The 16,286-nt window shown below is 38.3% G+C and overlaps 2 protein-coding genes across 4 annotated transcripts in view; both read right to left on the bottom strand.

Annotated features, from left to right (window-relative positions):
* OVCH2 (ovochymase 2) overlaps window positions 1-6,267 on the bottom strand; it is a 74,370-nt gene extending 68,103 nt beyond the window's left edge. The window contains exon 1 of the mRNA XM_084632283.1: window positions 6,226-6,267. The gene's annotated coding sequence lies outside the window, so the exon portion shown is untranslated. The remainder of the gene's footprint in view (window positions 1-6,225) is intronic.
* Window positions 6,268-10,376: 4,109 nt separating this feature from the next.
* The window catches only part of FAR1 (fatty acyl-CoA reductase 1), a 67,082-nt gene continuing 61,172 nt past the window's right edge, over window positions 10,377-16,286 (bottom strand). For all 3 annotated transcript variants that reach the window (XM_084630462.1, XM_084630461.1, XM_084630463.1), the window contains exons 11-12: window positions 14,162-14,289; window positions 10,377-11,447 (exon numbers count right to left, since the gene is read on the bottom strand). In XM_084630462.1, coding sequence (XP_084486588.1) covers window positions 11,285-11,447; window positions 14,162-14,289 — 291 coding nt within the window. In that variant the 3' untranslated portion in view covers window positions 10,377-11,284. The remainder of the gene's footprint in view (window positions 11,448-14,161; window positions 14,290-16,286) is intronic.

Genomic DNA, 16,286 nt, shown 5'->3' with positions numbered 1-16,286 from the left:
TTCCCCTTCTACTGGCTAGACATACCTGGGTCCTGTCTTCACTGAAGATTTTTCAAGTATCCACATGTGATTGTGTATTAATGATCTTAAACATAAAAACGGCCATACTGGGTCAGACCAAAGACCAATGCCAGGTGCCCCAGAGGGAATGAACAGAACAGGTAATCAAGTGATCCATTCCCTGTCGCACATTCCCAGCTTCTGGCAAACAGAGGCTAGGGACACCATCCCTGCCCATCCTGGCTAATAGCCACTGATGGACCTATCCTCCATGAACTTATGTAGTTCTTTTTTTAATCCTGTTATAGTCCTGGCTTTGACAACAACATCCTCTGACAAGACGTTCCACAGGTTGGCTGTGCATTGTATGAAAAAATACCTCTTTTTGTTTGTTTTAAACCTGCTGCCTATGAATTTCATTTGGAGACTCTTTGTTCTTGTGTTATGAGTAAACAACACATTTACTTTCTCCACACCAGTCATGATTTTATAGACCTCTATCATAACCCCCAACCCCCTTAGCAGTCTTCTCCAAGCTGAAAAGTCCCAGTCTTATTAATCTTTCCTGATATGGAAGCCATTCCATACCACCTAATCATTTTTGTTGCCCTTTTCTGAATGTTTTGCAATTCTAATATTCTTTTTTGAGATAGGGCAACCACATCTGCACACAGTATTCAAGATGTGTACATATTATGGATTTATATAGAGGCAATATGGATATTTTATGTCTTATTATCTATCCCTTAATGAGTCCCAAAAGTGTTTGCTTTTTTGACTGCTGCTGCACATTGAATGGGTGTTTTCAGAGAACTACCCCCAGACTCCAAGATTTCTTTCTTGAGTGGCAACAGCTAATTTAGACTCCATCATTTTATATGTATAGTTGGGATGTTGTTTTCCAATGTGCGTTACTTTGCATTTATCAACATTAAATTTCATCTGCCATTTTCTTGCCCAGTCACCCAGTTTTGTGAGATCCTTTTGTAGCTTTTCGCAGTCTGCTTGGGACTTAACTATCTTGAGCAGTTTTATATCATCTGCAAATTTTGCCACCTCACTGTTTACCCCTTTTTCCAGACCATTTATGTATATGTTCAATAGGACTGGTCCCACTACAGACCCCTGGGGGATACCACTCCATTCTGAAAACTGACCATTTGTTTCCTATCTTTTAACCAGTTACCAATCCATAAGAGGACTGTCTTATCCTCTTATCCCAGGACAGCTTACTTTGCTTAAGAGCCTTTGGTGAGGGACCTTGTCAAAGGATTTCTGAAAGACCAAGTATACTATATCCACTGGATTTCCCCTTGTCCACATCCTTGTTGACACCTTCAAAAATTCTAGTATATTGGTGAGGCATAATTTCCCATTACAAAAACCATGCTGACTCTTCCCCAAATTATGTACATCTATTTGTCTGAGAATTTTGTTCTTTACTATAGTTTTAATCAGTTTGCCTGGTACTGAAGTCTGGCTTACTGGCATGCAATTGCCAGGATCACATCTGGAGCCCTTTTTAAAAACTGGCATCACATTAGCTATCCTCCAGTCATTTGGTACAGAAGCAGATTGAAATGATAGGTTAAAAACTACAGTAAGTAGTTCTGCAATTTCACATTTGAGTTCCTTCAGAACTCTTGGGTGAATACAATCTGGTCCTGGTGACTTATTAGTGTTTAGTTTATCAATTTGTTCCAAAACCTCCTCTAATGACACCACAATCTTGGTGGTTCCTCAGATTTGTCATCTAAACAGAATGGCTCAGGTTTGGGAATCTCACTCACATCTTCAGCTGTGAAGACCAATGCAAAGAATCCATTTAATTTCCCTGCAATGGCCTTATTGTCCTTGAGTGCTCCTTTAGCATCTTGAACGTCCAGTGGCCCCATTGGTTGATTAGCAGGCTTCCTGCTTCAGATGTACTTACATTTTTTGCTATTATTTTTTGAGTCTTTGCTGGCTATTCTTCAAAATTCTTTTTGGCCTTCCTAATTATATTTTTACACTTTATTTGCCAGAGAGTTTATGCTCCTCCCTATTTTCCTCATTAGAATTTAACTTGCACTTTTTAAAGGATGTCCTTTTTGTGTCTCACTGCTTCTTTTACTTTATTGTTTAGCCATGGCGGCAGTTTTTTCGTTCTGTTTTTTAATTTGAGGTGTACATTTAAGTTGAGCCTCTATTATGGTGTCTTTAAAAAGTTTCCATGCAGCTTTCAGGGATTTCATTTTTGGCACTGTACCTTTTAATTTCAGTTTAACTTACTTCCTCATTTTTGTGTAGTCCCCCTTTCTGAAATTAAGTGCTACAGTGCTAGGCTGCTGTGGTGTTTTCCCTACCACAGGGATGTTAAATTTAATTATTTTATGGTCACTATTACCAAGCGGTGCTGCTATAGTCACCTCTTGGACCAGATCCTGCACTCCATTTAGGACTAAATCAAGAATTGCCTTTCCTCTTGTGGGTTCCACGACTAGCTGCTCCAAGAAGGTGTCATTTAAGGGGTCAAGAAACTTAATCTCTGTATCCCATCCTGAGGTGACATGTTCCCAGTCAATACGGCAATAGTTGAAATCCTCCATTATTAATTATTATTTATAGCCTTTCTAATCTCCCTAAAAAACCAAGGAGTACTTGTGGCACCTTAGACTAACATTTATTTGGGCATAAGCTTTCGTGGACCAGCTTTCCACTTCATTGGATGCATGCAGTGAAAAATACAGTAGGAAGATATATATACACAGAGAACATGAAAAAAATGGGTGTTGCCATACCAACTTAATGAGACCAATCAATTAAGGTGGGCTATTATCAAGCGGAGGGGGGAGGGGGGAACAAACTTTTGAAGTGATAATCAGGATGGCGCATTTCAAACAGTTGACAAGAAGGTGTGAGTAATGGTAGGGGAAAAAATTAGCATGGGGAAATAGTTTCTACTTTGCGTAATGACCCATCTACTCCCAGTCTTTATTCAAGCCTAATTTAATGGTGTCCAGTTTGCAAATTAATTCCAATTCTGCAGTTTCTTGTTGGAGTCTGTTTTTGAAGGTTTTTTGCTGGAGAACTGTGACTTTTAGGTCTGCAATTGAGTGTGCAGGGAAGTTGAAGTGTTCTCTGAATGTTATAATTCTTGATATCTGATTTGTGTCCATTTATTCTTTTCCAGACTGTCTGGTTTGGCCAATATACATGGCAGAGGGCCATTGTTGGCACATAATGGCATATATCACATTGGTAGATGTGCAAGTGAATGAGCCTCTTATAGCGTGGCTGATGTGATTAGGTCCTATGATGAAACTTACTAGCCACTACACTTACCTACATGCCCCCAGCTTTCATCCAGACCACATAACATGATCCATTGTCTACAGCCAAACTAAGATACAACCGCATTTGCTCCAAACCCTCAGACAGAGCCAAACATCTACAAGATCTCTATCAAGCATTCTTAAAACTACAGTACCCACCTGCTGAAGTGAAGAAACAGATTGACAGAGCCAGAAGAGTACCCAGAAGTCACCTACTACAGGACAGGCCCAACAAAGAAAGTTACAGAACGCCACTAGCCATCATCTTCAGCCCCCAACTAAAACCTCTCCAACGCATCATCAAGGATCTACAATGTATCCTGAAGGACGATCCCTCACAGATCTTGGGAGACAGGCCAGTCCTCGCTTACAGACAGCCCCCCCAACCTGAAGCAAATACGCACCAGCAACCACACAACAAAAACAAGAACCTATTCTTGCAACAAAGCCCATTGCCAACTCTGTCTACATATCTATTCAAGGGACACCATCATAGGACCTAATCATATCAGCAACACCGTAAGAGGCTCGTTCACTTGCACATCTACCAATGTGATATATGCCATCATGTGCCAGCAATGCCCCTCTGCCATGTACATTGGCCAAACCAGACAATCTCTACACAAAAGAATAAATGGACACAAATCAGATATCAAGAACAACAACATTCAAAAACCAGTCAGAGAACACTTCAACCGCCCTGCTCACTCAATTTCAGACCTAGAAGTGGCAATTCTCCAATAAAAAAAACTTCAGAAACAGACTCCAACAAGAAACTGCAGAATTGGAATTAATTTGCAAACTGGACACCATTAAATTAGGCCTGAATAAAGACTGGGAGTGGATGGGTCATTACACAAAGTAAAAACTATTTTCCCATGCTAATTTTTCCCCCACTGCTGTTACTCACACCTTCTTGTCAACTGCTTAAAATGGGCCACCCTGATTATCACTACAAAAGTTTTTTTTCCTTCTTGCTGCTAATAGTCCACCTTAATTGATTGGTCTCGTTACAGTTGGTTTGGCAACAACCATTTTTCATGTTCTCTGTGTGTGTGTGTGTATATATATATATATATATGTATATATACACATACATACATACACACACACACACACACACACACACACACATCTCCCTACTGTATTTTCCACTGCATGCATCCGATGAAGTGGGTTTTAGCCCACGAAAGCTTATGCCCAAATAAATGTTAGTCTCTAAGGTGCCACAGGTACTCCTCGTTTTTTTTGCGGATACAGACTAACATGACTACCACTCTGAAATCTAATCTCCCTGCACATTTCACAGTCACTATCACTATCCTGGTCAGGTGATCGGTAATATATCTCACCTGTTCTAGTCTTCTTATTAGAGCATGAAATTACTATCCAGAGAGATTCTGTGGTACAGTTTGGTTCATTTAAGATTTTTACTTCATTTGATTCTTTCACACATAGGACCATCCCCCACCAGCACGCCTTGTTCTGTCCTTCAGATATATTTTTGCCCTGGTATTACTGTGTCCCACTGATTATCCTCATTCCACCAAGTTTCTGATGCTTGTTATATCAATAGCCCCATTTAATACGAGGCACTCTAGTTCACCCATCTTATTATTTAGACTTCTAGCATTTGTATATAAGCATTTTAAGAACTTGTCACTTTTTGGCTTTCTGCCATTACATGATGTAATTGAATGGGACTCTTTCATTTGACTCTCTCATCAGATCCTATCCATATTTTTATCATCTTCCATTCTCTCCTCTTTACTAGGACATAGAGAATCTCAATTAATAGATTGTCCCCTAAGGGATGCCTCTGTTCGAATTACATGCTCCTCCGCACCTCTCAGTTTTCCCGCAGTCCTTAGTTTAAAAACTGCTCTATGGCCTTTTAAATTTTAAGTGCCAGCAATCTGGTTCTATTTTGGTTTAGTTTAGTTTAGCATTTCAGAGAATGCTACCTTGGAGGTCCTGGACTTCAAGTTATCTGGTCCACCCCTCTACCAATACAGTATGGTTCCTTCTATGCATTCTCTCTTGCTTCAGTTATTTAATAGTTCCCAAGCAATAAAGCTTTCACTACTTTCCACAAGAGGCTTTACATGTAATATTCTGCCTACCAGTAAGATGTTCCTAATATTTACCTGAATTGATCCATTTTATAATATCATCCATTACTGCCCTTATACCAATCTAAATATTTCCATCTTTCATATGCTCGTAGAGGACTGTTATACTCTGCCCCCTTCTCATCATTGCTTAGCTGGATGTTTAGCTTTTAATCTTTCCTTATAAAATCAGCCCTGCCCCACACTCCAACTTTTGTTGCATATTGGAAAACTGAATGCAAGAGAGAGCATTCAGTAAACTGTGAGCCCAGAACTAAACATTATATTCCAGGTGTAATCTCACTAGAGGCATACAGAAAGGGATTGTCTTAACCAATTACAAATTCATATAAGTTGCTGTCCAAAGATATCTTGACATTGCTACTTTCCAGGTTTATCACTCCAATTGATTACCTGGGTGTAGAGGAAGTTTTGACTACATGTATTAGCTTGTATTTTAGCAAAATGAATCATTATTTCTTACTTGCATTCTTTCTCCTTTCACTAATGCTCCGAACTAGGATCAAGGGGTCCCTTAGAGATTAAACAAGGATACTGGAGGGTTTTTTGTTTAATGTTTTACTTGCATCGTAACATCAACAAGTTTTGTATATTACCGCAACCTTTTAGCTATTTCACATATTTTGCATATGAAGTCCAGTGTACAGTGCCACTGAAGTACTATTAGAAAGATTTATACAGGTCAAGTCCAAACAAGTCAACAATGCATGTGGATGGGAAGAAGCAGAGTAGATAGTTTATATGTCTGTCATCCTTTCCCAGGGAGACCAAGCACTCACCTAGCAATTCTAGAATATTACAATTCTAGATTTTGTCATCTTCTGTTTCACCTTCCTAAAGGGAGAGAGAGACTAGATTACCCTCAACAATGTTGGGGTTTTAGTTTTTGCTCACTAGACTACTATAGAACATTGGTTATGATGGTCACAGAAATGCCACATACTGCACTTTTTTTAAAATGTAGGTTTTTACTATCTGTATCTATACAATGCCTACCATAATTTAACCCAGCTACTACAATACAAATAAAAATGTATTCATTTTGGGGAAAATCAGAGTGTCCTAATTATTTCTCTGAGAGGAACAACCATTCAATTAGTAAGTGAAATTAAAGGCCACTGTTAGCAGCCACCATACTAGAAGTTGATAGGATGCAACAGAATTAAGAGAAAAATCCCACACTTTGCATTCAAATCACCATTCTTAATGCTTTAAATTTTACTTCAGTACATTTCTAAACTAATCAGAACTTTTAAACTCACCAATTAGTCATTATTTTAATCTCCCACAATAATGCACACAGTTAAAATAGCTCAAAGCTGTCATTGTTTCAGTCCCTCCATATCGTGAAAAGACAAGATGGTAGTATAATTACTAATTATCTATCAATATGAGTCACAGATCTGTTGAAGGGTAGAGAAAGCCAAAGAGACTGCGGGCCGCATACCACAAAAAGTAACAAGATAGTGTTGGAGGAAAAATGGGTTTGAACTTATAAATAAATCCTGAAAGTGGAAGCACAGTTAAAATTTACATTCATGGGACAGCAAAATAGGACTGGTGGTCAAGTTGACTAACCTTTTATTTATCCAGTCATCTGAAACAGACAAAAGAAAAAGCCAGCTTCTTCAAACAGACAAAGCCAAAGCAGATGCATTGCAAGAGGCACTACAATAAATTTAAGAAAAGCTTGAAGTTAAAAAGGAAAAAAATGAGGCCCTATGAACTCATTTCACCCTCTTCCCATACAGACCACTACACTGCAGATTTGAAGCAGGAGTGGGTGATTCACACTTACACTGTTCACTGAGCTACTGTATAGCTTCTAGCAAGTCACAAGTATTGTGAACACTTACTTGAATCTTTTCCATATTGAGCAAGCGTTTTTTTTAAAAGGACAGCATAAATAGAATATAGTTTAAGCACTTGCTGACATTTTTCTACAGCAGCGTCCTAGCTTCATTTCTGTATTAAATAAATCAATTTGTCCCCCAGTATCATATGAAGTATGCAAATTTAGTGCTAGGTCATATTTTATCTACACCTCTCATCTCTCCTATATAAAAAGATACGTGTTTCCTTAGATCCGACATTTACTTCTGTCCCACACAACCATCCCTGTACATTACTGTTAATACCAGATCAGGAATTTATGAAAAAAGGTTATCAAATTTGGTATATTTTTTATAGTTTCCTGCAGTACCAATATTTCCTTTTGCATCTTTGTTCCAATATCTGAGTCTTAGACATTAGAAGTGTGTGTGTGTCAAAAATTAACTAACAAATCCAACCTATCATGCTTATCAGCGTAGTCTTTCAAAGGGCAAGTGAAAACAGGCATGAATGTTGTGCCTTAGCCCTGGTGAGTTATGAATACTGTTTTTGTATAAAGCTAACGGCACTTCCTCCTGCATTCTCCTCAAAAGTTCCAGGCTTTCTGACTGTGGTACAGTGATTGCAATTCACTCATGCAAACTTAAAGCCTGCAGCTTACTGCAAAGCCACAATGTACTGCACATTTGGTTGGGATAAACTGGTGGTGTTAACTAGTATTTCCTTAGGTTTCATCTTTAAGTACATTTTCCTCCTAACCTTCACCCCTTTTACCTGAAAAAGGAAATATTCGTGCACTCAGATATACAGAAATTGACATTACCAACAAAGAGATGGTTATAATGAGTAACAAACTTCAATATAACCAAATATTCCTAGCTATGCACTTTAGCAATACCTCATAAAAATCTTAGACTGTGTTTGGTCCTCTTAAATAAGAAGAGCAGTACGAGAGATACAGAAAGTCTAGCTGGTAAGGGTAAGAAAACACAAAAATGCACATGTAACTACAAAGAGCTTATTAAGATAGTATAACCTTGAATTCTGTAAATACTATTTTCAATTAAGTATTCCACACAATTTAACTCAAAACTTGAGAAATTCAGTATATGTAAAGATGCAATAAATATTATAAACAGCATATTTAAGGGATTTGTTTATTTTTGGTTTACAAACAAAGGCACCCAATGTTTCTATTTACGTCTTATAAAAGCTTACAGATTTAACATTTCTTTTAGAGTATCTGTTCCTATGACAGAAAATCCCATTATAGGAAAAAGCACTTTTCCCTTGGTCCCATATTTTAAATACCGGTATACCTGTTTAATGACCATCGGTTTTCAGACTGCTCTTCCTCCTACTTAACATGTCAGATTTCACTATTATTTAGTGAGTTACAGAACACATTAACCTTACAGTATCAAAATATAGATTCAGTATGTTCTCATTAATATTTATAGTTCTGGAAACAGAAAACTGCAAACATTAATATGAAAAAAAACCCAAAAACCCAAGTGTCCTGTATGGAAAAAAAGGGCCTTCAGATACAATTTTAATGGCTGAGTCATGTGGAATGACAAAATAAATGTACTTAATGTGGTAAGTCACTATCATGAATTAAACAGGGTGACTGATGAGTTTGTGTATGAAACAAAAATAGTAATCCACAACTAACAGTCTCAATTGTAAAGAAAAGCTTGGGGTTTTTAAATGGTTAAGTTTACATGGGAAAGATTAGAGATCCTTATGCTCAAAATGATGCAGTTACTTCAGTAATTTATTCATTCAATAGCAGAGATTCCTTTAAAGAGTGTTATGAACAAGAAAATCAGCTCAGTGGCTTCACAGTTCTCAGTTGCTCAGTTTAAAGGAATCATCATTAAAGGAACTATGTAAAAAACAAGTTATGGTTACAGAGAGAAAAAGCTGTTTAACTATTAATTTCACAATCTTGATACATTTGGGCCTCTTTCCAAGTTCACTCACATACCAAGAATGGAAAAAGTGGGTCATCGGATTCCAGACACCTTCTGCAGAAAATCTACATTTCATTAACAGTATATTTTCAAGTCCAATAACAGAAGATGTACAGGGAGGCAGCTATGACAAATACATCAGGGATATTACAGTTAAGTGTAACACTTCGAATCACAAAAGCCACAATTTATTGTACTTTCAACCACTGTCGGAGGTCTCTCACACGTCATGGTGTGGTCCGAAACCATTATAGTTTTGTATCACTGTAAAGAATATTCACACAAAATATTCTTTAAAAGGAAGCAAGGTTTTCAGTACTTATTACAGAGTATTTAGCTTCAACAAAGGAAGCTGTTCTTTCCAAAACTGGATATACACTCACATGAAATAAAGTGTTTTCCTTTAAAGTTAGCTTTTCACAAGAACAGAAAAATAAGCTCATTGCACACTTACTTCAAATGGGACAAGAAAACAAATATGTATACATGTTTTATGTAATTTTTGTATGATTAATTTAAAATTTACCTTTCCAGGCATATTCAAAAACACATACTGGATTTAAGTACAGCACAAACTGATCATTTTAATGAGAACATACCATGTAGGTGTGTAGGTGTGTCAAATAAAAGCAATGTTAAAAATGTTTCAAAATAGAATTGTAGGCAATTGAGATATAAAGGGAAATTCATTAAGTGTTACATTAAAATAGAATTCAGCTGTTTCTTGCAGTTATTCAATATGTATTTATCCTGCTAAATCAAAATAGACATGCAGAAAAATAGATATCTTCAATTTTAGCCAAGAGTTTGCTACAAAATATTGTAAACTTAAAAAATTCTTAATTTATTTAAGATGTGCAGGATTCGTCTTCTCCCTACCTCCCCAGTGAAATGCAAGTTTGTGTTGGATCATTTTTGATGTGTTTTTTGCAAGTACATTAACTTCAATCCTTCACATAGTAAGAGAATTTTGTTGAGATCATGATTCTTGAAGATAGATAAAAATGGTTTAGCAAGGTATGTGACAGAGAATATACAATTTGTCTTAGCCAGCCAGAGCTTAAAAAATATTCTACGAATGATATAAATAGTAGCAAAGGATATGGAAATTCCTCTGAAGAGGTTAATCTTGAACTAGGTGTGTAATTATTAATGCATTGCCTGTGTGTTCCTGATCTAGCCATCATCTAGTGCAAAGAAATTCAACTTGCATCTGTTCTTTTTACTGTCATATTTCCTTTCCTTTTATTTCTTTGTTCAATAAAAGGAAAGGATTGATTCTGCTTTCCGACATGCAAATGGTTCTCACTGACTTTAATGGGAGTTTCATGCCAGCATCTAAGGGCAGAATTAATGTGTGTACACATTTTGAAGACTAGATCAGACAACTAGTCTTTCAATTAAGAGTGATGCAATTCTTTTACTGAAGGAGTCTTCATCATAGCCTTACAATCTTTGAGGAAGGAAGTGAGGGAAAGGTGCTAAAAGTCAAGAACAGAACAACATAAGAAGCTATCAGTAATTTACAAAGATCCACAGTCACTCATATGGGCTTGTAACGGGACAGAACTCACTAATCTAGGAGTCTCAAATAAATAGGTCTACAAACTGAGTCAATATTTTGTTCTTCTTACTGAATGTGCCTATTTACAGTAAAAATTAAAATCAGAAGTTACTTGTTAAGGCAGATTTCAATCAAATGCATTCCAGAATTGCACAGTTATATTGGTCAATGATCCAAACGTTTCTCCCCAGGCCAAAGAGTTAAACTTGCTGTGGATAGATTTTTGTTTGTAATGCTAACACATTTGTCTAATGCCAATTTGATCCAGTATTCAACTATTTTATTCTCTAAGTTTTCATGGAATACACAATTAAACATTACATATACTATACTGTATATTTCACACTCCAGGTCTAAGATGATTTCATGTTTTTACAAAAGATGAGATGACTAAGTACATTTTACAGGCTTTGTGCAGTTAGACCACCATATGCATAGATGTCCTAATGCTAAAAATTCTTCTCTTCAGTATCTCATAGTACTGGATGCTCTAAAGTAGGAGAGGAACTTGTAACACAGACTAACCACGAAGTACCAGATGTTTCTCGCCATTTGTGATCTTGCAATAAAGATACGCCAGATCAGGATCACAAGGACTGTATTGAAGCCATAACGTATGTTCCTTAACCTAGGAAAGAATTAAAGAAATGTAAAAGTTTTAAGTGTTGAGAAAACACTGAGCTCTGCAGATGAAAGATGCTATAGAAGTGCAACCTCTAATTTATTATGGAATTTAAGGCATTCCACATTTCTCACACCCCAAGTTGCACTGTGGGCCAAATTAACCGAACGAAGGGGCAGCAGCTCATCTGCAGTCACCCCAGGGGACTGGGACCAGATTAATCATTGAGAAAGGGGCTTGGCAGGAATGGAGAGGAAAGCCATATAACTGCGTTAGAAACTGTACTACAGAATAAACAGAAATGTAATATGCCAACAGTGAAGGGTATTTATCAAGCAAATTCAAAGCTAACACATGGTCATTTTCCAATATATTTTTAGAAAGGACACTAATTCTTAGTTTCCAGAACATGCACCATTCGTTTCTTTAACAGGTTTAAGATACACAGTACTGACTGACTGGCTGGGGGGGTGGGGGGAGGGAGTGCGTTTTTCAGCTATGGGAACCCTAGAACTCACCTACAACTTTAGACTTACTCTTTTTGAAGACAGGATCTCAGACTATTTTAAAAGCTTAAAAACATTTAATTTACTTTGTAATGCATCTCTGAAGATAGGTAGTCTTCAGAGGTGTGAATCCAAGATCGTGTCCCTGAACCATGTAACAGGACTTTGTAGCTTCTCTAATCTGCCGTCATTCAGTTTTTTTCTTTTTTATTTAAAATAAGCACAATTAGTATGACTATTGCAGACATAGCTCAAAAACAAAATGCAGCCAAATAGACACAATAGTACTTCACTCTCTAGACCAGCTGAATCGTTTGCCTGTTTGCAGCCTCTACAAAAAAAGTTATAACACTATTTGTATCACGCAAAAAGTATTCTCTTGCTCCCTGACTGGAGCGAGATCTGTTCTTACAGTAGACACAAGTAATTAAATTGATTCTCCTTTTTACAAAGCTAGATAAACTGCTTGGTGAATTTTAAAACTACTCTGTTGGCCAAACAGATCCTTCTTCACACCAAACATAATAATAAAAGAAGACATTGTGATTATTACAACTTCTAAGCACTGTAAACATTGCACTGAAATCTACATATCAAGAAGACTAAGTTTATGAATTTCCAGAGCTCATATCACTGTCGCATCAGGTCAAAAATATTTAAATGTTCTCATAATCAGCTGTGTAGGATTTACATATAAAAAGCAGTGGGGATTATAACACAACTTTATACATGTAGATACTATGGGACCTCTATAGTAACACAGAAGAAAAGTTACTGACAAAGGAAGCCATTCACAGTTTGTGATAAACAAGTGTTGCTCAGTATCTGAATATGAGAGATTCTGAAGACAGTCAAAGCTGCCTTAATGCAAGTTATTTAGTGGCTTTTTGTTTATTTTCATGTAGTGTCCAATTCATCTAAGCACCATAACTGTAGCTACTATATTACTGTGCTTCCAGGCACTAGATGACACCAAGTTCTCTTCTCACTCTTCCTTCGTAACTGGCAGCAGAACTCCCCAATAGACAAAGCTCTGGTGATCTTTAACTGGCTCTTCTTGCTGTGCAGCTCAGTCTTTTCTTTATCTTACTAGAGATAAGACAAAGCAGCACATTGCTCCTCCCCTTCTCTGCCTGAATGGCCACAAATGCTTCCAGAAAAGGTAAAAATGTTTTTACTGATTACAACCTGTGTAGAACTGGTATGTTCTGCATGCAGATTGGTCAGACCACTCAGAAAGAAAGTAAGCCAACCTCTCTCATTCACGAAGTCCTAACAAATTTACATATTGAAAGGGGTAGAATTCACGGACTACCGAATTTGGACAGTAACCCAGTTGGCACTGTGAAAGCAGATGGAAGAAAGGATCCCAGCCAAAGTTCAGGTACTCAGGAAACAGAAACAAAATTGCTTTGCATGCCATTTTTTCCAAAGCTGGTATTTGCCCACCTTCCGCAGTGCAGTTACTGTTTCATGTCAGCCAAATGTCTCTCTCCCCATTGATACTAAATCCAGGCCATTCTCTTACTCCCACACTGTGAAAGCCTATCCATCTTCCATCCGGGGAAACAGTTCTATGCAGTAGTAGTTTATCTGAAGGGCCAATCCTCTGCTAAGCCCCCCACATCAGTCCTAGATTCAAGAAGTAGATTCCTTCAAACTCTAGGCAGCTGGTGGCTGTATATGGCTAAACAGGCTCCCAGTCCAGACTGAACACCAGACCTGAACTCCAGAGCCCCAAACTCTTTCAGCTCAGAAAGAAAGTTTAATTTAGAAAAGTCTACCTCAGACTGAAGCATTCCTAATACTGAACTGGACAGAACAGTTTCATGGCAACAATGCATTGCCCATTGTATAGGGCGGTCGGGGGCGATGTCAGGAGAGTTAGGAGGGAGAGAAGAGGAGCTACACCAGAAGGACTCAGCAGACAGCAGAACCAACTGAGAGAGTGGCTCCTCTATTCCAAAGCGAGGGAACACAAGACAGACCCTTTCATTTCCACACAGAACCAGTCTTTCAAAGCGTTACAACGAACTCTGATAAGAATGGATTGATCACTTTGTCAGTCAGAGGGGAAATAGTTTACTCCAATAACATTATATTAATAAAGCATGATTAAGCCATAGGGCAAGAAGGGACTGAGGTAGACAAGGAAAGGAAAAACAATACGCAGAAAGGGAAATATATTAAGGAACAACTGAAATGCAAACCTACTTCTTCAAATGTTTCCTAGCTGCAGGGAGACCTGACATTTCCTCATTCAATACATATTTCTTAGTTCCCATACAGTAGTTCTCCATGTATTCTGCCCAGTGTAACTGTCGAACATCAAAATTAAACACCTACATAAAAAGAGAACCTAATGGTTAGAACTTTTAAGAAAAAAAATCATTACATTAACTTTACCCATCAGTCTCATAACGCAAGAACAAAAATGGACATGTCACGGTCAGATACCTTCATCACAGAATAATTACAAGGAAATAAGTGTCCTGTGCTTTCACAAAAAAAAAGAAAAAAGAAAAGGAAAGAAAAACACACCCCAAAGTCCAAAGATCTAGATTTTCTTTTCTGGCCTCACCACAGGCTTAATGTGTGACCTTCAGTGAGATAGCTAATGACTGACTCATTTTCCCCATCTGGAAAATTTCTTAGAAGTATGTTGCTTTGCCTTACAGAGTTGGTGGGTATGTCTGTATTGCAAATAAAAACCCTTGGCTGGCCCATGCCAGCTGACTTGGGCTCAGGGTAAAGGGTTGTTTAATTGTGATGCAGGCGTTCAGGCTGCAGCCTGGGCTCTAGGACCCTGCACATCTACACCACCGTAAGCCCGAGTGTAGACAAACCATCTAAAGAGGCCTAGGTATTTATACTATGGTTTTCCATGTATTCAATGTATGTATTCAAATTGATGGCATTTACGTTATTCTTTAGTATTATTTAATGCCGCAATAGACTGAATGGTCTAAGATTTTATTATTTTAGTCCTTCAGCCATTTTCTATGTCACCTGTGCAGTTCTTTTAAAACATACTTGACTTGTAGGACTTTACATTCTGTATGTATTCTATGTGGTTACCACCTAAGAGAGTTTCTTCATCACTGTGGTAGCTTTAGGAACTTAATTTTTCAGTGTGGATTTCTGGATTCCCTAATATCAGAACAGTCTGTGATGGCAGTCATGGCAAGTCTTATAACACACTACAATTTTCTAGAGGTTTTTACTTACAAATACTACAGATTTCCGATAACAGAACTAGTGAGGTCATGACAAGGGCAAAAATCAAGTAAACAGTTCTGTAAGCTGGAAAAAAAAGTGTCCTTGATAATTTAACCAGATTCATAAAGTTGATATTACTTATGCTAACTCAGAGGTGGGCAAACTATGGCCTGCGGGCAACATCCAGCCCACAGAACTGTCCTGCCTGGCCTCTGAGCTCCGGCTAACCCCCGGCCCCTCCCCTGTTTTCCCCCCTCTCCCACAGCCACGCCGGCAGCGTTCTGGGCAGCGGGCCTGTGCGCTCCTGCAGGGCAGCGTGGCAGTGTGTCTGGCTCAGCCAGGCGGCGCAGCTCCCAGACATGCTGCTCTGAGCGGGATGGTAAGGGCGCCGGGGCCAGGGGGTCCTGGGGGGGGGGCAGTCAGGGGCAGGGGTTCGGATGGGTCAGAGGTTCTGCGGGGGGCAGTCAGGGGGCAGGAATTGGGAAGGAACGGATAGGGCGCAGGGGCCAGGTTGTTTGGGGATGCACAGCCTTCCCTACCCGGCCCTCCATACAGTTTCACACCCTGATGTGGCCCTCAGGCCAACAATTTGCCCAATTTGCCCTGTGCTAACTCCTGAGCATCCATGCTGCCAATTCACAAAATAAGCAGCTTCACAGTTCACTTGGATCACTGGAAAATATCAGGAAAAATAAACTCACTACAACTGAGGAGACAGTCTCCTCTTTCCTCCTCCTTCCTCCAGCAATTTATCTTAACTCAAATATTCAAAATATAGAGAAGATTAACATACATTTCAAGACATGCATATAAAATGCAAATATACTGTCAAACAATCTAGAAATAAAACTTTCTAGTGCCAATATGAATTATGCTCGAAAGCACTCAAAATTCAAGTTTAATATCTTAAAACATTTTAAATCCTATTTTCATTTCACATCAAGAAATAAATTCCATTATTTAACTCTCAAATTGTTCAACAATTACTTTGTGCACATTCTTCAATTTTAGGACACCTCTCTGTAGGGCAAAGGCTATTTGGTGGCTTTGCAGCAGTCCAAAGTATATTCTTATTCCCCTGAAGGTCAGAACAAGAGACCAGCAACCCAGAATTGCTTAT

This window comes from Lepidochelys olivacea (genome assembly GCF_965140295.1).
Source record: "Lepidochelys olivacea isolate rLepOli2 genome assembly, chromosome: 6".
NCBI lineage: Eukaryota > Metazoa > Chordata > Testudines > Cheloniidae > Lepidochelys > Lepidochelys olivacea.
This window is presented reverse-complemented; position numbering and strand designations above follow the sequence as displayed.